Below are 25,788 nucleotides of genomic sequence, written 5' to 3'. Positions count from 1 at the left end.
TAGAGTGGTGAAGTGAAGGTACTAAAAGAATATATATATATATATATATATATATACAAATAATACATACATATAATACATACATACATATATATATATATATATGTATATATATATATATATATATATATATATATATATATATATATATATTCTTTTAGTACCTTCACTTCACCACTCTTTATTACCTTCAGTGCCCATATATATACACACAAATTTATGAATATACAGTGTTTGGATAAAATATTTTAAAAATATCAAGAGACAGAAATATAGGAAATTGAATATCGGGACAAAAAAATCGTGATGCACAAATATTTTTGACAGGAATATCTTTTTTGAGGTAGGTAATATTGTGAATAATATGTTTTTAATATTGCTTTCATTAATATAGTGGTTAAAATAATGTTTTTTATTTTCATGTGTTTTAGTGCATATATTACATTTATGTGCTACTATTGCTTACATAAATGTTAATTGCTTTTAAAATACAACTTGACATTTTAAGTAAAGTAGAATATTTTATTAATATTTTTATAATTTATAGAGTTGTAGAGGGTAATTAGGTTTGTAGAGGGATAAAGTGGGAAGACAATTAGGTAATAAATAATTAGCATTAATTTATACATTTTATTTCATTATATGATTGACATTTACTAAGTAATGTATGTAATACTGACTTTATTTCGTTATATATGTGTCAGCTGTCATGCTGATAGGGGTATAAGGTGAGAAGTTAAATAAGTAATACTTAACAATTATTACATATTTAATTGATTTTTATTTATGTAATTTATAGAATACTTATTTATTTTACTTATATTTTAGTAGCAGTTTGCTAGGATTGTAGGGTGGGAAGTTAATTGAGTAATAATGTATGTATTATTCATTGTTAAATAATTATTTGATTGATTTTTACCTATGTAAACTATCAAATACTGATTTTACTAATAGTTTAGTTGCAGGATGCTAGGTATGTAGGGGTATAGTTGGGAACTTAATAAATAAATAACTAACTATTATTTGTAAATTATTCAATTGAATTTTAAATATGTATATTTTGGAATACTTAATTTATTGTTATTAGATATGTGGGATGCTATGTTTGTAGGGGTCTAGGATGGGAAGTTAATTAGGCAATAATTAAGAATTATTTCATTTAATTATATGATTGGTATTTATTACGTAATTTATAATAATACAAATATGATACTTGAAGGGGTGAGAAGTTAATTAAGTAATTCGTAAACAATTTATTTTAAATATGTAAGTTAAGGAATAAGTATTTTGTTTAGTTATATTTTAGGTGTGGTCTGCTACGTTTGTAGGGGTACAGGGTAGGAAGTAAATTAATATTTGAATAACAATTGTTTATGAATTGATCATGTTTTTATTAAATAGTAATTAGGTAACTTGATTGTTTTTAGTTTTAAGATATTATATATATCACTAATAGTTTTTTATTAAAAGTTTAATATCTTTTTTACATTCATGGGGTTACACATACATGCAAAGTGTTTGAAGTGAAGTGTTTCCCATACTCTTGCTTAGACTGTAGGAAATAGTAAAATTAACCTCTTCACAGTTCAAAAAGTTCCCTACTATTGCACTCTTTGGAGTGGGCATTGCTAAATTTCACCCCTCCGAAATCCAACGCTTACTCTATTGTTGCAGAGACTGGAGTGGGAATAGTGGGAATAGTAAATATTATCCCTTCAAAGTCCAACACTTTCTCTGATGTTGAATTGCCTGGAGTGGAAATAGTCCATTTTATTCCATGAAACCAATGCTTTCCCTACTTTTGCCGTTTGAAGTGAGAAAAGTAAATTTAACTCTTCTGAAGTTCAACACTTTCCCTACAGTTGTGCTGTCTGGAGTGGGAGTAGTCAATTTCACCCTTCCCAAGTCCAATGCTTTCCCTACTGTTGCTTAGACTGAAGTGGGAATACTAAATTTCACCCATCCGAAGTCCAGTGCTTTCCCTTATTGTTGCACTGACTGGAGTAGGAATAGCGAATCTAACTCTTCTGAGTTTCAACACTTTCCCTATTATTGCGGTGCCTGTAGTAAGCATAGTAAATCTAACAACTCCGTAGACCAACACTTTCCCTACTATTGCATAAACTAAAGTGGGACAGTATATTTAATATTCGCATAATCCAATAGTTTCCATAATAATAGATACATAGATTTTATAGCATTAATTGTTTTATTTGTTATATTTTATGTTATTTCCTTATATATTTTTTTATTTAAAATATTTTTTGTAAACTTGGCTTTTGGAGTTTTACATTTTTAATATTGTATTTATTGTCTACATTAATACATTTTTTCTTATTCAATTGTTTATATTTTTATGGATTTATTGTATATATATGTACATATAGTGTAACAATCAATACAAATATTTATTTTACATTATATTAATTTCAATATTCTAAAGTCAAATAATGTGAAATATTTGTATTATCTTACACCAAATAAATATTTATTTATATAAATACAAACATAGGTGTTTGTGTGTTTATATAAGTATACATTTATACATATTAGTGGAATATATTTAATTTAAATTAGATTACATGTATATATATTAAAATATTTAACATTTACTACTTTAAACTCCATTTATATTAAAAAACTATATTTGTGTCTATTGTTGGATGACAGTGTCAACAATATATTTTTTTAATGTTTTTGTACTTATAAGTATAGAAGCACAATATTGCGGTAAACAATATGTTTGTCAACGATATGGTTTACCACACATTGATTCAGTGATTCAATTTCACTGGTGATCATCATGGGCACACAGCAGCAATCTCAAAAGGTACTGATACTCACCAAAAGCGAGAAAGGCTGAGGGTTTCGCTTGTTCACCGAGGATTAGCGTTAATGGGAAAAGGAGTAGTACAGTGGAATATCAGTACCTGCAACTAAATTTCGTATGGTCTTGCAGCCTCTGGGGTTATGCCATCAAACCATGATACAGGGGTGACACAGGGATAAAACTTGCAATACTAAATGGCCTTAAAATATTGCCCCTGGCCATGCTTTTGTTTTTTTAATATGGAATTCAATTCTTTATTTTGATTAACATCTGACACAGGGCCTTTGTTGGGTATCAATTAACTTCACTAATATGCAGATAAGTGGGATTGCTGGCAAGATGTTTTGCACACTACTTGTATACGTTTACATTAATCTATTATATTATGAAATCAACAGTCTTGAAGGATGTGAACATTTATGAAATTAGTTGTACCTCTCTCGACAAACCACAGTGTAGCGTTTATAACACTCTGAGGCTGTGTGTCAAGTCAAGTCAAAAGTTTATTGTATGATTAATTAAAATCTTTACAATCCTCCCATTATAAAATAACTGTACAGAAACGATTAATATCAACAGCCTTAAAATTAAATGCGACAGTTAAAATATGGATTTAGGTCAGCTCCTGCCATCTAACTGGGCTTGTAATCGACTTTAGATTCAGTCTGTGTGTACCGCTGGGGATCCTTAAGAAGCAGTTATAGGGCAACCTACTCCTGTGTTTTGAATCTGCTCAGCTTGCTCTAACCGCTTTCTTACCTCTGCCAAGAATTTTACTCTCCGGCAGGCCAGAATTATGGAGGAACCCCCCAGCCAGCTTATCACGGCCTGTCTGCAAGTACGAATTTTCAGTTCATTAAAAATGGGCTTCCAGTACCGTCTCCTCAGGACCATAAGTGCTGGACAAGCACATAGAAAGTGAGATAAGGATTCAGTATTGTATCCACATAGCCGGCATTGCTCTGTTTGATGGTTGTATTTCCAGGATGGTAATAGATCTTTTGCAACCTGCTGTCCCATTCGGTATTCTATATAGTTCTTTTTTAAGTGCCCGCTAAAATGAGATACTAAATATGCTTGCGGCTTAAGTGATTTAAACGAGGTGATAATAGTCCACCCGTGCCGACGTTTAGAGGTAGTATTTTTGTCCGCCAAGAAGGATTTACTTTTTGCTGCAACGTTGACTGCTCTACTGATACTTGCTTTGTCTGCCCTGATATCCCATACTGTTTGTAGATCAAGCTCACTCAAGCAGGTTTGCAAATACCTTCCGCAGGAGCTCGGTGTTTCGTTTTCCACCTGATGTTTGATTTCTTCCCAGCATACACTGTCCATGGTCTCTGGGTCGGCGGAGCGAAATTTTTGGCAAAGCTTCACGAAGCCGCTCATGCTCCGGAATTTCTGGTTTTGAAGGCCAAATTCGAGCCGCACTTGCGAGGGGGAGGCAGATTTTGGCAGATTAAAAACATCTTTACAGATCTTTGTCTGCAGGTCATTTAGTAGATCAGCCTCCTTACCGCACCAAGTAACAAGGCCGTAGGACAGGGTTGGCAGAATTTGAGCAGCCATAACCTTTAGGAGATGATTGTAATTTGGGCAATCCAATTTTGCTTTTAATAGTAGATATGCGAAAATTAGCGATTGCGCTTTCGCTTTTAATGCCACTTTATGTTCCTTATGTGTTAATCCTTGCCTTATTGTGAAACCAAGGTATTTGTAGGACCGTTGCTCTTCGACCGTTGCACCCTTAGTCATCCATTTGTACTTGATTTTTTTTTTATTCCACTAGGTGGACGACTTTCCTTTTTGTTTTATTTAATTCCAGTTTTTCCTGTTCCAAGTAAGCTGTTAATATATTTATAGCTCTTTGTAGGCCTATTGGTGTCTGACTTAGCACTACTATGTCGTCCGCGTACTGTAGTATATTAATCAGTTTGTTGGCCAAAGACGGTGGGTGACATTCAGCAGCATCCATAACTTTGCTAATGTCTGAGAGGAAAAGATTGAATAAACTAGGGGCTAGCACGCAACCTTGTTTTAAGCCTTGTTGTGTTGTAATACACGATGTTGTGCTGCCTCCATTTCCTAGTTTCACTCTTGCTCATGTGTTATTGTGCAGGGCGACTATTGCTTTTAATAGTTGACTAGGCAGTCCTCAGATGTTTAGTTTGGACCGCAGGCGCTCTCTGCCCACTCGGTCAAAGGCGGATTTTATGCCCACGAAACATGCATCCAACCGAGATCCCTTTTTTACTGCGTTTTCTGTTAAGAGTGCCCGAATAGCTGCATTTGTTATGGTTCCTATCCCTTGCCTGAAACCTGTTTGGAACTTAGGGATTATTTTCGTGTCACCTATCCAGTCTCGTAGCTGTACTAGGATGCAAGATGCTTGAAGTTTAGCCTCGACGTCAATTAACCCCTTCCCTACTCATGACGAGCTCAGCTCGTCATGAGGCACAGTGGAGCTGTGCTTATGACGAGCTGACCTTGTCATGAACAAGTATAGATCTTACTTTCCAGCACAGTAGGGGAAAACCACTAGCAGCCAAGGTGTTAAGAATATCAACCTGTAGTTTGCAGGGTTGCGGTGATCCCCCTGTTTAAATATTGGGTGAATTATACTCCCTTTCCAAGAGGCGGGGACGTCTGTATGTTCGTATACATAGTTAAAGAGAAGCGTTAAGGTCTCAGACCAAAAGTATGGATCGTTCTTAAACAGCGCGTTGGGCAGCCCATTTGGACCTGCTGCTCCTTCAGTCTTTAATTTTAATATTATGCCCCTCAATTGTTTTTTAGAAATTAGAGGGTTCATTTCGTTGCCACTGTTTCCATTGACCCGCTCTTCATTTTATTTGTTTTCCAGACTCATGTTACCGTTTCTTTTCCCCACTTCTGACTCCATCACCCATGTACCTTTGTCGGTACCAGGCTCTGTTACAGGATAGATTTTGCACATGCTGAACCCAGGTTTCTTCTCCGATCCCTGCCTCTTGTTGGAGACTTGCTCCTTTATTCAGGTCGTTTATTATACCCCAGAAGTCCCTACTGTTTGGCAATTTTCCCGCAGACAATAATTTATTCCAGATGGTTTCTTTGTGTGTGGTCTTGGCACCCCACACCATCTTTTGTAAACCCTCCTTGCTTCCTTTAGTTTGCTTTTATCTGAAATTTCCCCCATTCTTTTTACCTGCGCCTGTAATCTGACCTCTCTTGCGACCCTTCTCTTTTGAGCTTTTAAGTCCATGTTTATTCATGGCTCCTTCTTAGTGTTGAAACTTCTTTGGTTCCCCAACTCTGCTGGAAATTTATGGATAAGGTCCGTGGTCAGCTGCTCCCAGTTGGGCACTAGGTCTTCCTTTAGCTGAGACCCTAAATTTGTTATGTAATCCTTTGCTGTCTCCAGGATATTTTTTAACCCCCCCCCCCGCCCACGCCATTTTAGTTTTTTTAGATTTAACTTTTCGGCATGTTGTATAAGAGAATACAATCTTGGTGCCGAGGTTAGCGAGATGTTCATTTTTGTTATTTGGGGGAAGTGATCGATTTCAATGCGTTGATTAATTTGAAATGTTTCAATACTGGGGAGTAAGTCCTTGCTCGTGATTGTATGATCTATTATTGAGTGGGCCTTGCCACTCAAATATGTAACAGCTGCTGGTGTATCGCCCTTTATTTTGCCATTCAATATTGACAATCCCAAATCTCCTAGTGTAGTTCTTATTTTTTGACCACCGGAGGTCTCTTTCATGTTCCCTTCCACGCGGTCTTTAACTGTGAGGTTGCAGTTGAAGTCACCTGAGATGAACATTGGGCATTGCACATAGGATCTTTGCATCACTTTTATCAAGGTCATTAAGTTTGCATATTTTTCTTTCTGGGTCTTCTTCTCAGGGTGAATATAAACATTAATCACTAGAAGTTGCCATTTTTGAGACTCTGGTGGGGATCGATCAATAATTCTGATCACTTGGGCCCCACGTCCAGTTCTTCTGTTACCCAATCGTATTTTTGGGCTACGTATGTTTATAGTCCGCCTCGCGGATGCCCAAAAGGCGCGAATCTTTCAGCAAGGATGTGATGTTCTTTAAAACCTGTGATTGAGGAGGGTGTCAATTTCCATGTTTCCTGGATCAGAATTAGATCATGTTGCTGAAAGAAGGCTAAGGTTTCATGATCCTCCGCCATTTCTTGAAAACCATGGACATTCCAGGAACAAAACGAGACGCTGTACGGCCTCTTTTACTCCTTGGTTTTGTTCCGCTTTTCCGCTACCCTGGGAGGGTCTTCGTTAGGTGTGTCTTTTGCTCAGCGCCGTTGGTATCCATGACCAATCCATCCTGTCCAGCATTCGATGACCCGTCTGTTGCGTGCTTTCTAATGTGTTGACCCTGGTCTCATTGATTGTAGATGCTGGTGTGGAGGCGTGAGCACCTCACACGCAAGTGATCTGGCATTTCCCCTCTTTGTTTCCCTTTTTTGAATTTCTTAATCTGTCTAATAGGGGATAGGGATGCCTTGGCCGTTTGTGTAGCAATAAAGTGATTCCCCAAGCTACAAATTGTGCTATTGCGGAGTATATCTTGTCCACCAAGTCCTTTGTAGCCCAGGTTGTCACGGATTCCTCTGTGTCTGGTTTTTGATTGTTTTGTTGGAATTCAACGGCTATCAAATCCTGAGATGTTATCCCTTTCAGGTCAGGGATTTCCATGAACAATTTTAACAGGTTCCCACGGTTAAGGGTATCCTGCCTTCCTTTTGTGGGACATTCGGGAACAAAAGTCATCTAGTTAGGGAAGCATCGTAGGAGTACGCACTTTACTGTCATGTATTTTATATAGCTACCTATATTCATTGTTTTAGCAGGATGCTAGAAATCAACCATCCTTTCACTTTGTTAGTGCTTATAATCATTTATATCTGTTACTGTCTAATGGTTGTTTCAGCACACCTATTTTACACTAGAATGACGCTGGTTCAATAAATGCTTATTGAGAAATGTCCCCACCGTTTATTCGGTGTATCTTTCTGAGGCAGAGGGAGCATGAGTGACTGAGAAAAAGTTGTACACGGTTTCCACAATCCCTGATGGGACTGGGTTGTCATGTTCAATAGTTGCCAAGAACTATTCTCTCCTTGGTAGGAGGGGTTTCTAGTGGCACTGTGAGCTAGCTGGCATACAGGCTAACATATTCAGTAGGGGTGTCTAGAATCAGTCTGACTCCAATCCTACAGTATATGTTGACTAAACGCGCAGATTCTATATAGGTTTATAGGAACTACACGACAGAAGCTGTCACCAAGAAATCTGATGACAGAAGCCCATGACAGAAAGAAACTTCCTGCTTTGACCACTAATTGAAAATCTAAATGAATGTAAACGCAGGAAACAGAGAATTAAGAAATACGAAAGACTACACGGATCAGACTTCTATGGTGTGTATTTCCAACCACAGCTAATGTCTTTTACAAAGAATAGCTCCAATAAATACTTATTTGTGAAAGTTCACTTCAACAAGATATATGTAACAGTTTTCATGCACCACAGAATCTGCATGGTTGTTTTGAAAAGGAGAATTGTCTGGACTATATGTTTTGTTTTAGAAAATGTCAATAGAATACGTTAAAATAAAAAAAACATCACTTGTAGGCCAGCCTAGACTAGAATATTACGCCGTATATAAAGCACTAATATTACCTTTAGTCCAGTTCATTAATGTTTGCATTCCTTTTGGTTGGCCTGTGCTTGCATGCGCGCTCACTCTTTCTTCAAGCTACCTGTAATTGGTGGTAAATACAGGAAGTTTGGAATGAAATGCTGTGAGTCCCAGTGAGACTAAAGCGGACTCCTGCAGCACAATATCTCCACTGTTTCATAAGTTAGTAGATGAGCTATTTTTAAGAGTATGTTATATTTTTCAATCCGAACAACAGTGACACTTGTGACTTCAATTTGTAATGCATAGATATTAGAAGATCATAGTGACACTTGTATCTTGAGTCATTTTAGTATTTTTACTTTCAGAAGTTTTATTTGAATTGCATACATAACTTGTTATACCTTGATTCCTACAAGTGCATCTTCTCTTGAGCTGTTCAGCCAGAATGAATGTGATGACTGTGTGGAATGTTAGAGCAGCTGATGACAGAGATTGGAATGCTAGTGTGCCTGCTTGTGTGGAGAGAATGACAGTTGAAGAGAGTGGGCTGAGCAGCAAACATGCTGTTCCTGGTGGGACCTCCTTAAGACCTCTATGAAACCTGTAACATACTACTGAACCAACCAACAAACGTTCTTCATGAAATATACCTCCTGGCTACCTCTGGTCATCTTTGGAATTTACCTTACAACACATACTTTGCATGTCTGAGTGGAACTGCATTTAATATGTTCAGGTTTAAATTCACAGGAATCTAAAACACCAAGTTGAATATCGGTTATCCACCACACGTCCTGATGTTGTCACATGAAGAAGGTCAAAATGTGTGAAGGCATCTATCTAACTACTGCTTATAGCAATAGCTAGGGTAGTAATGAACAAAAGGAAAGGCACATGGATATCAAACAATTTGCTGCAATGCCACTACTTCAAAGATACATTCTTTAAATCAATTACAAAAAGGACTGGGAAATAGTATGTCTTGGTGATTCACTGCAAGATGTCAGCTTGACCCACGGACCAAAAAGAACAGGTCAACCGAAAAGAAAGGTTTCCGTAGATAATCCCTTTGGTATTGTACTTGTCAAAGCACAACAAAGCACATATTACACATCCAAAATGGTATATGGGATGTTAAAAACAGGTTATACGGTTTGTTTCGCTGTTCAATAGGAAACAAACTAGATGTTCTCCATTCAATGGCTCAGTGGTAAACGTAGTAAAGAATATTTTTCACATATATCCTCTCCTAATTTGTTTCCATTGGCAGTCACCAGAACTAAAAATGTCTGCAAAATCCTAAGTAATATGTTTGAGGCCGTTCATCCCCATCAATACCTGTTCTCAAAGACTAGCATAGAAGGTCGAGTTTGCTCGATGACAAGCAAATACCATACGATTCTTGAAATCCTTAAAGGTATTAGTAAATGCACCCAGAAACCGAGGTATTATTACTGAAGTACCTCAGATATCACATTAGCTTTTTAACTTCTAACTGGCAATCAATACTAACTTGTTTCAGTTACAATGCTTGACATAGCAGTTTGATTCAATACTTCTGTGTCTGGTTCTCTGTTTTAAAGCTGGTAAAATGTTACAGTATTGTCTTCGTTAATACTACATTTCTACTATACCTTCTCATTAGGTCGGGCTCTAAAATAAATATAAGCCTAAATAAGTAAGTAGGGCCTTATGCACAGAGGAATAATGCTGTCGTAAAGTCTGTGATTGACCAAATCACAGGCTTTGCAACCGCAAAATACCTTTTTACATGTAAATAAGCCCTTTTATGAGTCTAGTCGCAAACCATTGATCAGTTACCGACCCCCAAGTTTGGGAGATAACTGATTCCGTGGGACAGCTTCCCCTCTGTGAAATAATTCGCCAGTCTCAAAGGGAGCAAGCAGTGATGCAAAGGACCAATGTCTGCCCCCCATAAATTCTTCCCCAATGGAATTTTTTTTTTAAAGCAGCACCTGGTTCTTTAATAGACACAGGCAGCTCTTAAAAAAACTTTCCATCTGAGAAAAAAAGGGATGCCCCTTGTAGTTCTTTACCCCGAATTCACAGCCAAGCATAGGGTAATTGCAAATTGTGATGTGCCAAACTGTGATTTGTCTAATAATATTCTTTAGGCAGATAGTATTAATAGGTTACATTGTAAACTGCATTCCCATTCGCAACCAAGTCAGTGTACAAATTACATATCCTATCCTTGGTTTGCGAATGGGATAGTTCATGAGGTCCTAAATGCTCATATTTATAAAATCATGAGTCAATGCACCATCAACATAACCAAGATAAATAAAACACTAATACAATGTATTTACCTTCCATTTGAAGTCTGTAAAGCAAAGAGCATGTATCCACCACATCGAGCATAGCTCCACTTGAAAAACAATGAGGGGCCAGCTGAAATGCAAACAACAAATCATGTAAGAAATAGGTTACTTAGCGAATTGGAGGCAGAAATGTGTGAACGTCAACAAGATCACGGGGTGTACTTTTAAATTTAAGGCCATTTATCTGCCCACAGTAAAATTACACGAATCAACATGTACAAGCAGTCTTACAGGCAGAGAGGTGCAAAATGCCTTGATGTACATCTGAAGGACGCTCTCATGATATCCTCAGCCACCAAGGGAAAATCCTGGTAACCGATTCAGGTTATGGCAGAAACCATTTCTGAACACAAAGCAGGCAGGAACTCATGATCCTTCAAATGCACCTATGCACGGTTGACATCAGCCGACACCAGGGGTAGGCTTCCCTGTCCTTGCACATCTAAGGATATAGCACTGTTAGCTTCCGTTTCTTGCATACCCGCGCCTGCTACTTTTTTCACATTTATATTACAGATTTTGTTACGGGTGGGGATTGGGCTCAACACATCATTGACCAACAGGATGATTACCTCATCTCTACAAATTTGATACACCAGGAAGCGTGCTTAACATTCTTGCATCTAACACAAACCTTCTACTTCCATTTACACTCCTCCAAGTACACTGCCATGTGAAATGCTTTATATCCAGCACCAGATCCGCAGGCAAGCATAAACAGGAAGTGCATGACCTGACCTTGCATTCACTCTGTCCAGATGTCTGCTGCCTGGGAGAATCCCAGTTTATCTCAGATAGCAATGCTGTCATCTCTAATCTGGTCCTGACCCGCCCCCGGGTATGGCCCTGCATTATGTCAGACCACAAGGGAAGGCGATAGAGTAGTGGTTGATTGTAACAAAAGTCATTCTATGTCTGCATCACTCGCCCACCATTCTGACTTACAAATCACGGAGGTGTTTAGTTGTATAAACATCAAAATTTAATGCTATCACCACCATGGAGGAAACCACACCTACTTTAAAAATCAAATTATCGCAATACATCATTCTTCTATATTAGTTTTGGGGGGCTTTAGAGATGTGGCAATATCAGGAGTTGATGCCTTTCCCACAATCCTTTCTACCTCCCTCTCCTAGATAGGCTTCCCCCAGCCATGACAATGGCCACATGCTAGATTACGTTTTTAGTCATAAATTTGCCATTTTGATGCTTGGTGTAATCTAACCATCTGGTCAGAACATTCTTTGATTGAATTTCAACCCTGTGATCCTCTGCTGACTCAACGTCAAACAGCACTGAAGATTCTGATCCTTCAAAGATCACAGTTAATTTTTAACCAGCTGCAAAGGCCCTAGTCCAAGCCTTAGAAACAAAATATAAGCAATCGTAAATGATCATGCGCAGCAATATTAGAGCTCTTTTCAAAGGCTATGAACAACTATGGAGTTAAATCTAATACCTCAGTTAAAACACATATATAGTCCCATCAGGTTTCTTGATTTAACCTGAATTTGAAAGATACGAAACAGGCTAATCAGAGGCTGACATCAGATGTCGTAAACACCAACGCTCCATACCCGCACAGCTCTTTGCTCAATGTTCGAATAGAATAAAAACTCCATAAACAATCAGCCAGTCATGTGACTTGTTTAGTGCTTGTATAACACCTACCGATTGCTATACTGGAACGCAATCTCTGTGCAGCTGTTTCAGAAACTGAGTTTTTTCTTTCTGGATAAAGTAACCAAGATATGAGTGGGTATGGCTACACATGATAGAGCCAGAGATCCTGTCAGGTAGACCTACTGAATCAAAAATCTTGCTATACAGATTCTTGAATCCCAGAGATCTCACAGTTTGACTTCTCAGGGAGTTCACAGGAGTCATTTCCCCATTATTTTTACTGGATGAATCATTCCATCCTGGAAGGTCACCTTCTAACCCCTATTAAACAGGTCATTTTCTTCCCATTAAAAAAAAGCCAACACTATAAGAGAGTGGAGCTCACTGGCCTTTTGGGTGGACTTGTCATGACTAAACTTTGGTGCGGTTCCTTTTGTGGGACCAGCTGCGGCTTGAGGAGCCTAATTGCCTCAAAGGTTGGAAGTTCAGTAAACCAAATACATTGGTGCACAAGTGCCACACATTCTGGAGATCGTGAGGGCCTCTGAATCCCAGAATTAAGAGCAACCCCTTCACTGAGTCGAGCCCAAGTGTAGGATGGCATTTGCTGGGTAAGTGTAATGGCAGAGTTTTTGGCTCTATTTAGCAGTGATATAGATCTTAGTCTTGCTCACATCTATTCTTAGCTTGTGTTGGCCCTTTTAAGCCCTTTCTTCCAGACCTAGAAAAGGATAGCTGCTTAATATGATGATAGATCCCTTATTCTTGACTCTAACCTGTCTATTGCCTATTGGCTTTGACATACTAGACACATTGGTATGGTTTATGTAGGTATTCTGACAGAGCTAAGGGGCATTTCATCCCTTTCAGGCCTACAGGCCTAGAACTAGAGGGACTCCATCTTGATGAAGCTGAGAGGCTTTTCAGGGTAAAGGTAACGTTTATAGTTAAGGCTGTTGTTCGCTTGGAGAGAACCGGCTCAGGCTGGCCCTTATCGAAGGAATGTATTTTTCTCCACTCCGAAGACACAACTTCAGGCTGGCCAGCTGGGAACGTGTCCTTGGTACGGGGAGGTACAAGAATTTGGTGGGCGGCAGGTTACTGGCCGTAACTTTCCATGAAAGGACAAGCTTCCATATTAGTGAGCTACAGGAGAGGAGGAGTGGTCAGTTCAGCTTGGAGGTCAGTTCAGCGTGGTGTTCATTCCAGCTTGTGTGCAGAACAGCTTGGAGCTCAGAACAGCTTGGAGGTCAGAACAGCTTGGAGCTCAGAACAGCTTGGAGTTCAGTTCAGCTTGGAGAGAGAGGGAGAATGTCTGCTGGAGCTGCAGAATAGAGTGCAGTTCTTGAATGGAGAAAGAAGGCAGACGATTGCTGAAGATGAGGAGAGAGAGCGCAGTGCAGAGGGCATCAAAGAAGGCTGTCAGCTGGAGCAACTGAACCAGAGGCGTGGTGATGTGGTGAAGGAGGGAGAGACAGAGAGAGCCCTAATCCCACCAGAGGCAGAGAGAGAGAAATCTTCCTTCTAATAGGTGAGGTAGTCTGAATTAGTTACACTTACACTTACACTTTAATCTTGTTCTTATTCCCTAGGCTATTGTATGTCTAATCTTTTCCCTTTCAGCGGTGTGTTCCTGTTACCCCGCAAATAAATTGTATGTTTAATCCTTTTCTTTCAGCGGTGTGTTAAAGTTACTGCTAGTTATAGAGACCCCATAGTTTTGTATATGTGTATTTTATTATTGCTACAATAAACATCCCCATTAATTAGTGAATTAGTGTGCATGAGTTTTTTTATGATAAAGCTAGCCTGGCTTCTAGCCAGTTGCCGTTGAGCCACTGATGGATCAGAAGGGAGTAGGAGCGCTTAAATCAAGAAATAACTCAATCACATAGTGTGTATATCTTTGCCCCCATACAGTGAGGGTAATCTTCTTTCCTGGTAGGTATTACTGTTTGAACAGATGCTACCCCTGATCAGGTAAGTAATAGTGAGGTAGAGAGAAGACCTGCGACTAAGGGACCACGATAGTACACTCTCCCATAATCCTGTAAACAGCGTCTTCTGTTCCAAAGCATAGGTAACCTTTTTCTCCTAGTCAGATGTTACAGCCAGAACAGATGCTGCCCCTGATCCGGTAAGTCTGAATAAATAGAGAGAACAGGGAGCCCTTGAGCTAGGGAATTGTTGACACTAAGTAATTCGGCCATCCCATAATATTATTGTAGCAGCAGACCCTTAGTGAATAGACAGAGAGCTGAAGGTGTTCATAGGAATGTGGTCGTCGTTGATATACGGCGTTAGTGAGAACGCTGGGGAGGATTACCAGCGTGGAGGGCTGCCGGATTGCGGCCCGTGTGTAAGTGAGAGCGTCAGGGGGGATGACTGGCGTGGAGGTTTGCCGGATTGCGAACCGTTTGGAAATAAGGGAGAGCACTGGGGCTGCAGACCCACGTGTGTAGACGCACCGGATTGTGTGTCATATCTGCCCCAGGGTAGATTAGTCTGGGTCTGAGTGGCCGCGAGACTATAAGTTATCCTTAGTAATCAGTGAGTATTCTTAGTATCCCTATAGATTTAGTGGTGTTTCTAATAATATGAGCTTGTATATTGCGAGTTCCCCATCCTCAGGTAGGTACCCAGGTGCCTGGATAGATGGTCCTGAGGAGGGAGGTGGTTACGTTCTGGCTGGGTTGGAGGGGCCCCTAGGGGCTGATCCCATCTAATCAGAAAACCCGACCATTACATCTGGTGTCTACGAACAGTTTACGAAGCCTGTGTGCCTGGCCATGTGCTTAGATTGATTTCCATTTGTTGTGGAGGAAGTGCCCTGAGCGCCAGTTCCATCTGGCGTAGTTTGGCAGTTTATGTAGCCTGTGCGACCTATGGGCTTGAACAGTTGCAGCGTGAGGAGATTGCATTACATCATGGCATTTGGTTTATTCAGGGTGGAAGGAATGGTTTTCATCTTGGTGTTTAAACTGTCAGGGTTGAAGGATGGCATTACATGAGGGAGCCAGTTACATCTTTGTAATGGTCCAATTGTATAAATGTGTGTAAAAAATGCTTTTAAATTGCCCATTAAATTGCTTGCTGCATCTGCTTATGCTGTGCAATGTGAAATGTGTTCATTGTAATATGATCTTTGGAGTTCTTTGCATATAGCTCCTTGTAAATATGGCTTGTGAATAGCGCCATGTTATTGTGGCTTGTGAGGTGCATGTTCTCATGTTGATCTGCTGTGTTCCTTGTGCATTGCGCCTTGGATATATTGTTTGTGAAAAGCTTGTCTTGTAAATATGGCTTGTGAATAGCGCCATGTTATTGTGGCTTGTGAGGTGCATGTTCTCATGTTGATCTGCTGTGTTCCTTGTGCATTGCGCCTTGGATATATTGTTTGTGAAAAGCTTGTCTTGTAAATATGGCTTGTGAATAGCGCCATGTTATTGTGGCTTGTGAGGTGCATGTTCTCATGTTGACCTGCTGTGTTTCTTGTGCATTGCGCCTTGGATATATTGTTTGTGAAGAGTTTGTCTTGTAAATATGGCTTGTGAATAGCGCCATGTGGTCATGGCTTGGACAGGGCATGTTATCATTACGTTAGGCAGGAGAGAGCTGGATCTCTCTCGGGTGCTTGGGGATAACGTTTTGAAAATGTGTGTACGTGTTATCTGTAAACGTGAAGAGATGTGCTCATGATTTTCCCATGTATCTGCAGTCATTAGGAATTGATTGTGCTTGAGCTGCCAAAGGGTTAATATCTTGAATTGAGATGGCAGTCTTTATTTTTAACATGCTGTTAACACGCATGGTTATCTGACCTGACTATAAAAGTCAGTGGATTATTTGTGGTTTGATTTTGACTTCTACTGGTTCCTGGGTCTGCCTACGTGCTTTGTCAGCTTCTTGACGGAAAGGTAACATCTTGTGTTTTGCGAAGGGCTCTGTTCTTTTTGAAATGCGTCTACGAATTTGTGTGGGTTTGCCTTAGAACTGATGACTTCATGTGTCTGGCTCTTAGGGGTCGCTAGGTTATAAATCAACCAGTCGGATTGAGATAAGGGTTTGCACGGGGAGAGTAAATGTGCTTCTTAATATACATCCACTGACGTGTGGAGAATTATTTTTGAATGCATGATTTAAATTCTGTGAAATGTTAAAAAGATGGCCCAGTTAGAGTGCACGCTACGGGGCTGTTTTCATTAATTATTTCTTTGAGGGTTTTCCATCTAGAAAGGAATGTGTTGGCCGTTGCTTTGCAATGATCACAGGTTGAGAATAATCAATCTTGCCCGACAGTGCATGGTAACATGTGCTTTTAATTAGTGAAAGGCAACCGTGTGCTTTTACAATAAAATGTATTCTCATTATTATTTTCCCAAATGCAAACTGATTTTTTTTTTAAATGTGACTGTATGCAGCAAAACCGGCATTGGTAAGTTAACCAACTCAGTTAGAAAATAAATGGCTGTTTATTAATATATGAATGTGGCCCTTTTATTAGGTTGAATTGAAAAGTTTGCGCTATAAATTACACTGTAATGCAAAATTACATGATGCCCCTGGTTGAACAAAATACAATGGTGAAATGTGTCTGCATTTTATGTTGTTTTAAAATTATTTCTCTTTCAACAGCTGACAATATATTTTTAATACCTTGCACGATAAACATGCTGCCTGATAGATATATGTGCAGAGTAATATTAAACCCAATAGTCCATGTTAATTCGTTTTTTGTTTAAAAGCAGTCTGTATAATCTTGTGTGCAGAAGTAAATTGCCCCTTTTTGTATGTTGATCTGCATGCTCAATAACTGCTCATATTTTTAATGTCTTGCCTTTAGCTGAATTAGTTAGACAAAAGTCTTTTTAGAAAGTGGAGCTTTTAAGTAGCAGTACATTGTAACAGAATTGTTTTTTTTTTTTACATGCTAGCTTTCGTTAGTTAGAGAAATCAAGCCTGGGAACAGTTTCCAAAGGAATTTGTTTGTCGACCTTGGCAGACCAGCTGGTTTGTGAAGACGGGTTTTTTCCTCTGCAGGCTTCGACTGCAGCATGTCCTGTTATGATTGGCTATAATCCAATTTTGTTCTGCGGACGAAATGTTTATGTAAGGGTGGGGTGAACTCGCTCTTCCTGGCTGTTGACGCAGGCAGCTTCATTGCCTGCTGATAAGGGATTCTTGCTGACTCTTGGCCCTTGGAGTTAGTTAGATACAGTGGGCCTGGGCGGGCTTCCCCTGATCAGGGAAAGGGAGGCTTGCAGCCCCTGCTCCTGCTGTGAGATCATCATTTGGCAGTGATTCAAATTACTTCACACTGTAGCCTGGCTCCTGCGTATTCTGATGGGAGGGGCTGTCTCATAGAGGAGGCCCTTCTGGATTTCCTTAAAAATTAGATTTTGAATGTTTTTTAATTAATCAGGATATTTTCTTTTCAATAATGAAAGGCACCCGGGGTGCTTTTTAAATAGAAAATTTTATCATGCAAGATTAATGATACTTGTTTTCTTGTCCTAGGATTGCTGGGTTGTGGTGTTGGTGCGTGGGTCGGCCCCCCCCACCCCCCTTCCTTTCTTATTTTAGTTTTTTACTTTCATGTTTTTATGTTAGTTTGTTATTTTTGGAAGATGGAACCAGACCAGACCGGATTGGTGGTGGATGGCCGCATCGGAGGAAGTGTCCGGATACCGAAGATGCCGGGTGGTGACCTACACTGATGTCCCGAAATTGACATTGGACTTTTTTTTTTTTTTGGATGAAAAACAATTATACTTTTTTTTTTAAGTTGTGACAGACTCCATCATCATAAATTTCCCAAAAATGGATTTGGTTATATAATTCCTTGGCCTGCATTATTCCCATGTTTTTCTTTGCAATCACTACGAGCAGGCCCCACTTTTAGAAAAAAAGAAAATGTTTCTGTAGTTCTATCTTTGCTTTTTAGGATGCAGTCACCTATTATAGTTTTCCTGTTTTCTTCAAAACAGTTTTTGCCAATGAAGGACTTTTTTTTGAATGGTGGTGCACACGTGTTCCACAGTGTGAAGAAATTGGGTGCTAACTCTTTTATGATATTGTGCTTTTACATATACACTGCATTTATATATATATATACATCAATGCTTAGTGCTACACCAGCTATCTTTTGGAAATGGGGTTGTCTTCCTTTTTCCTGTTATTATAATTTCACCTTAATTGATCAAAGGGTGGTTACCCTAGACTTTAGGTTGTCCTGGGAGGTGTGTCTTTTAGTATGAGTATGTTTGCCCAGACCTTGAGAATACTTTGTCATGTCTATTTCTCAGATTTCACCAAAATGTTTCCTTAAATTGACCATAGTAGGTAGGCCTCATTTAGGCCCATTGTTATTTTCATTCCACAAACAAGCCCCTACACCATTAGATTTCATGAGTCATCATTAGCTTAAGTTGACCATAGTAGGTAGGCCTCATTTAGGCCCTTTGTTATTTTTTCATTAGAAGTTGAAACACATTTAGTTCTTAAGTTGTCCGAAGTAGGTAGGCCCCATTTAGGCCCCTTGCTGTTTTCATTCAACACATAAGTCCCTACATCACTAGATTTCACCAGTTATCACTAGAAGTTGAGGCACATTTAGTTTGAGGATGCTTTGGTTAGTTTCTGTTGTTATCAGATCCAATCTCAGATATGTTTCAGCATTCAAGTCAAGGGTGCTTTGATTTGTTTTCAGTTGGTTGTTAGGTTTGTATTCCCTACAATTGAGTTTCAGGTGGAATTTCCTTAAGTTGTCATTCTTTTTAGAGAGTTTTTTAGTTTTTGATTTGTTGATAGATTGTGTTGATGTTTGTTTATATGGATGTTGTTGTTTATAGATGTTCGCAAGATAAGGATCTAAGGGTGGAATGTAATGGCAGAGTTTTTGGCTCTATTTAGCAGTGATATAGATCTTAGTCTTGCTCACATCTATTCTTAGCTTGTGTTGGCCCTTTTAAGCCCTTTCTTCCAGACCTAGAAGAGGATAGCTGCTTAATATGATGATAGATCCCTTATTCTTGACTCTAACCTGTCTATTGCCTATTGGCTTTGACATACTAGACACATTGGTATGGTTTATGTAGGTATTCTGACAGAGCTAAGGGGCATTTCATCCCTTTCAGGCCTACAGGCCTAGAACTAGAGGGACTCCATCTTGATGAAGCTGAGAGGCTTTTCAGGGTAAAGGTAAAGTTTATAGTTAAGGCTGTTGTTCGCTTGGAGAGAACCGGCTCAGGCTGGCCCTTATCGAAGGAATGTATTTTTCTCCACTCCGAAGACACAACTTCAGGCTGGCCAGCTGGGAACGTGTCCTTGGTACGGGGAGGTACAAGAATTTGGTGGGCGGCAGGTTACTGGCCGTAACTTTCCATGAAAGGACAAGCTTCCATATTAGTGAGCAACAGGAGAGGAGGAGTGGTCAGTTCAGCTTGGAGGTCAGTTCAGCGTGGTGTTCATTCCAGCTTGTGTGCAGAACAGCTTGGAGCTCAGAACAGCTTGGAGGTCAGAACAGCTTGGAGCTCAGAACAGCTTGGAGCTCAGTTCAGCTTGGAGAGAGAGGGAGAATGTCTGCTGGAGCTGCAGAATAGAGTGCAGTTCTTGAATGGAGAAAGAAGGCAGACGATTGCTGAAGATGAGGAGAGAGAGCGCAGTGCAGAGGGCATCAAAGAAGGCTGTCAGCTGGAGCAACTGAACCAGAGGCGTGGTGATGTGGTGAAGGAGGGAGAGACAGAGAGAGCCCTAATCCCACCAGAGGCAGAGAGAGAGAAATCTTCCTTCTAATAGGTGAGGTAGTCTGAATTAGTTACACTTACACTTACACTTTAATCTTGTTCTTATTCCCTAGGCTATTGTATGTCTAATCTTTTCCCTTTCAGCAGTGTGTTCCTGTTACCCCGCAAATAATTGTATGTTTAATCCTTTTCTTTCAGCGGTGTGTTAAAGTTACTGCTAGTTATAGAGACCCCATAGTTTTGTATATGTGTATTTTATTATTGCTACAATAAACATCCCCATTAATTAGTGAATTAGTGTGCATGAGTTTTTTTATGATAAAGCTAGCCTGGCTTCTAGCCAGTTGCCGTTGAGCCACTGATGGATCAGAAGGGAGTAGGAGTGCTTAAATCAAGAAATAACTCAATCACATAGTGTGTATATCTTTGCCCCCATACAGTGAGGGTAATCTTCTTTCCTGGTAGGTATTACTGTTTGAACAGATGCTACCCCTGATCAGGTAAGTAATAGTGAGGTAGAGAGAAGACCTGCGACTAAGGGACCACGATAGTACACTCTCCCATAATCCTGTAAACAGCGTCTTCTGTTCCAAAGCATAGGTAACCTTTTTCTCCTAGTCAGATGTTACAGACAGAACAGATGCTGCCCCTGATCCGGTAAGTCTGAATAAATAGAGAGAACAGGGAGCCCTTGAGCTAGGGAATTGTTGACACTAAGTAATTCGGCCATCCCATAATATTATTGTAGCAGCAGACCCTTAGTGAATAGACAGAGAGCTGAAGGTGTTCATAGGAATGTGGTCGTCGTTGATATACGGCGTTAGTGAGAACGCTGGGGAGGATTACCAGCGTGGAGGGCTGCCGGATTGCGGCCCGTGTGTAAGTGAGAGCGTCAGGGGGGATGACTGGCGTGGAGGTTTGCCGGATTGCGAACCGTTTGGAAATAAGGGAGAGCACTGGGACTGCAGACCCACGTGTGTAGACGCACCGGATTGTGTGTCATATCTGCCCCAGGGTAGATTAGTCTGGGTCTGAGTGGCCGCGAGACTATAAGTTATCCTTAGTAATCAGTGAGTATTCTTAGTATCCCTATAGATTTAGTGGTGTTTCTAATAATATGAGCTTGTATATTGCGAGTTCCCCATCCTCAGGTAGGTACCCAGGTGCCTGGATAGATGGTCCTGAGGAGGGAGGTGGTTACGTTCTGGCTGGGTTGGAGGGGCCCCTAGGGGCTGATCCCATCTAATCAGAAAACCCGACCATTACAGTAAGGGAACCCTGGAGCCCAGGACTATTAAAAAAGATCTAAAGTATGTCGTGTCTAGTGAATAGAAATGTTCATTAATTATTCTAGATAACAAGGTATTTTCCTTATATGGGATTTACAGTGTGGCGAGCATGTCCAGATTTGGTCACGTTTGCTTCTACTGGAACTCGCTTTGTAGACAGAGTAAACTATGTCCAGAGCGCTCTATTTTTAATTTGAATATGGCTCCTCGGTGTGTAGGCTGTGTTCAATTTCTCCATCTTTGAAATGAATAGATGTGTAAGCAGCATTTATCCATCCTTTTATATTGAGGGCATGAGAGCTTTTCCATTCTTTGTAGGAAACAGGTTTTTTAGCAGTGACAATTTTACTCCTGAGATTACACACTGCCCATCCTTCGTTCTTTTTAGAGGTATACGGTTTGGTAAGGTAACATGTTTAGTGTCAAACATTTTTATTTTCAGCCTGGAGCGCCATCCACCCAAGTGCCCAAGTAACTGACAGCGATGCAGGCACGAATTGGCACATGCCACTCACCCATAAAGTTGAAGGTCATTAATCTACATTACTGTAGTTTAAGTGAAATATTTGAGTACTGGTCTCCATCCAACATAGTTTGCTTACTATCCCTATAAAAAAATTAATTAATGCCCTGCTTCCGGTATAGAGGTGTGCAGAAGCCTGAGTTTGTCCACCATTTTTATGAAGACATCAGAGGGAATAGTGCTTTAGCTGTAGTTTTACAAGGACATATAACCCATCCTATTAATTTAACATATAGGGTTGTTGATCTAGCCATTTCTGGTCTTTTGTTGAGGTTTTCTAGCCTGTGTAAAAAAAATTCACAATCTCCATTATGTGAGTAGAATTTTTATAGATTTGAGTGGGGAAAAATGACTTCCATTCGGAACAATCTTTCTGGTGGATACTCTACCAACGTGTAGGTTCCACACCTCTTGACTCTCCTCCTGGCACCAGACTAGATCCCAAAAAGTTGAAATACCTTGCCTGTGTCGATAGGTGACACTTGGGTCCATCTCAATGTGGGGGTCCATCTCACACATGACGTCAGATTCTCTACGCCCTTATGGTCCCGCTGATATGAGCTGCAAGGCTTCCAGGCTGCTGTTTGTAGTTTTCCTGGCACATGGAGTATTGGCAGCGAGAGACAAAATGGAGCTATGGGTGGATTTGTGTGCGGGGCCTCTCCACTAGGGGCAATCCTGTAGGGCAAGCTTGCCCTCAGCCTCCATGGCAATTTGGGTTACAAACAGCACCAAAGTGCAAGCTGAGCACTGCCTGTACATATTGTATTCTGTATTTCAAGGATCCTTCAGCTCTTTGATCACTGATAAGTTCCTCATCTGCATTTATTTGTACGCAACTGTGTAAACACATCCCTATTTTCTTACTCAAATGTTCACAGTCTTTTTGTGAAACCGATAACATTTCAAAAGTCCTACTCAGAAAAAAGAACTCCACTTGAGACTGATGGTGAGCAGCAATCCCAGATAAAAAGGCTTAAGTCTCTCAGAGCACACCCAATCTAATTATGTATTTATATAGCACAGCATTCATCCCTTCGGGATATCACGGCACTGAGGTAGCAGACAGTGGTGGGTGGGGCAGGTACTGATTCCATAAGTGACATCAAATCTTTAGGGAATAGGTGTGTTTTGAGTTTCTTCCTGAATGTGGTGTAATCCTTGATCAACCATACTGATCTCCAACTCTTACTTGAGTTCAAATGTTTCAATGAGAAACAATTTGGAAAATATGATCCTTAATCATGCACAACACCAGAAAGACCCTAGATTCCACTGTTAAACAGCTGCTCATCTGAAATGTTACTTTATAGTTCAATGTATTCATGATAATCATTCCTCTATTACAAACTGGAGTTGAGAAGTTCAATCTAGTAACGACCGGCTGATGATACTGACTCACAAAGTGATGCAGTAACCTACAAGTACCAGTAAGGACTACACTATGCTGATGACTCTGCATTAGTCCACCCCTGGTGCAAAAAGCTGCTGCATCTTGTCCCAGAGCCAAATGATTCTCAATACAGCACATTCCCACTGTGACTGAAGTAGGACCCTATTTGTGAAGTAAACGTGTAGAGCATAAACAACATCTTGACAAGGTCATGAAACAAGTAGGAGGAGACCTATTCCTGGCTTTCAAGTACCACCTGCAGTCTGTACTGCGTGTTCTTATTAGAGACCAGGTATAGTGAGCTTCATTAGTCCAATCTGGACATTACTAGGGCAAGAGCAACCTGCTTACGGGCCGACTGCTGAATTAGCGGAAAGACTTTCTTAAGCTCCCTTATAATCTAGATGCAGGTTGCTACTGTACGATTCGCCTGGGCATTGAGGTTGATTTCGGTACCTATCAGAACTCAAAGGTTCTTGGCCTTTTCCCCAGGGTCGGGCAGGTTCCTAAAGATTCTGGCCAGTAGCTACTATTCCAGCTCGGCGCACCTGCACAAAATCTAAGACTTCAGTCTTTTCGCCATTAAGTTAAAAAAAATTACAGGACATCCATTCTAACACTGTCGACAAGCTGAAAGAGCTTCCCGAAAAACCATCTTATTAAAAGGAAGCAGAACATTCCAGGAAAGGACAGATGAGTTAATGCTACCTATAATTCAAATAAGTCACATACACAAGTGCTGTCTGTACTGCCCTTGTCCCAGGATCTGGATTGGAGAGGGAGTGGTCCTGTTTTGTCATGAGTAATTTTAATGCTTTCTCCAATTAATCAATTTCTACTTTTTCCTTAGCCTATGGTCGAAGGGTAAGGTAGTTGGTCTCAGATGATCATATGTTGGACCATTATTCTGTATCATTTTCTCCAAGCAAAATTGGGATAGATATATTGATCTCAAGTGTCGGAAATGGATATAATGTGAGGCCAGATTTTTGAGGTATTAGAGCTTCTGTTTCATTTTGGATTAGATATGAGGAGAAGGATCTATATGAAATGGATCCACAGAAGGATAAAAAGCCAATCAAGAGACTTCAGGAGAGGAATGATGTGACTGGGTTTCGTAAGAGGCACATCCTGGATATCCGACTCAAGATATGTGGGTGTAGGCACTCACATTAGAGTTTAAAGAGTCCCCATTTGGAAATGCAGACTGACAAAGAGCCAACCTATGTACAGCTCAGCTAGGCACTTACTGCTTGATTGACTGGGGAAGGGGTTATAGTTAGAAGTGGAAATAAAGAGATTAGTAAGGAAAGTTCATTTTTTTTATGCCATTGAGTATGGAGATTGCATAGTTTTACATGTCAGGACAGGAGGTGTAGAGGTGCTGACGTTCCCAGGGAAACAATGGAAAGGGCACCTCAGTATGGAAAAAGAGGCAAGCCTAACATATTACTCCAATAAAAGAGCAAAATCACTGATGACACCATGGTGATGAGGAATATGTGCAGGAAAAAGCCAAACACTAGGGGAGACTGGCAGGAATAGATGCTAATGTTTCCTTGTTTGTTCTGGGGTCTAATTGCTCTATGTGCAGCTGCTCTACCCTTATGAGGTAGATTCCATAGCTGTAAAGGTCATAAATGATGTTCCCACCCACAATAGGTCTAGGAGAGAAGTTAAAGATAATTTTAAATGTAGACATATGCTCACCACTCGTTGGTGCGTCGTTGGATCCCTTGTCCGGTCCTGCCGCCGCCGTGCTGGCTGCAGTTGGCTGGGTCCGTCTTGGTGCTTTTGTGGTCTTTGCCGCGTCTGCGAGCTTTGCTGGCGCCTTCCTGATCCTCTTGGCCACGGGGGGCACGCTTGCGTTGCGTCGCGTCACACTCGTCCCTTCCTCCCGGTCGCGGTCGATGTGCTCGTGCAACCATCCGTCGCCATGCACCTCCGATGCTGCGCGTATCTTCCTCAGCAGGTCTCCCAGGTCGTCCTGGCCCCTTCATTTGCCCCCTCTCCTGGCCATCCCTTCTGGGAGGGTTGCGTTGGGCGGGGTGCTGCCGCCGCTGACCTTGCACCAAACTTGTCCGCTGTAGCGCGTGGCGGCGGGGTGCAGCCGCTGTGTTTTATGCACCAAGGTAGAAAGTCCTCAGCCTCAGCAGTTCTGCCAATGCTTGTTGTCTTTTTGCTGCGTGTTATTGCCCTCTTTCTCCACTAGAGGGCACCTGCTGTTGTTCACTCGTGCTCCCTGGATACCGAGGGGCACTCTGCTCCTGCCCGCTGGTACTGCTGGGTGCCTCCTCACGTTCTCCGCGTCACCTTGGAGCGAGGTAGGTGCGGGGAAACGGGGGTGTTGCTCCCGATCGGAATTGCTTCCCCGAGCTTCCTT

At 40.7% G+C, this 25,788-nt stretch overlaps 1 protein-coding gene across 1 annotated transcript in view; it reads right to left on the bottom strand.

The window, feature by feature from the left end:
- TTC38 (tetratricopeptide repeat domain 38) overlaps positions 1–25,788 on the bottom strand; it is a 693,598-nt gene that overhangs the window by 326,368 nt on the left and 341,442 nt on the right. Inside the window, exon 10 of the mRNA XM_086952761.1 lies at positions 10,818–10,899. Within this exon, the coding sequence (XP_086808887.1) occupies positions 10,818–10,899 (82 nt within the window). The remainder of the gene's footprint in view (positions 1–10,817; positions 10,900–25,788) is intronic.

This window comes from Lissotriton vulgaris, chromosome 1_2 (genome assembly GCF_964263255.1).
Source record: "Lissotriton vulgaris chromosome 1_2, aLisVul1.2, whole genome shotgun sequence".
In the NCBI taxonomy this organism is placed as follows: domain Eukaryota; kingdom Metazoa; phylum Chordata; class Amphibia; order Caudata; family Salamandridae; genus Lissotriton; species Lissotriton vulgaris.
The sequence above is the reverse complement of the archived record's forward strand: the minus strand, read 5'-3'. Positions and strand labels throughout refer to the sequence as shown.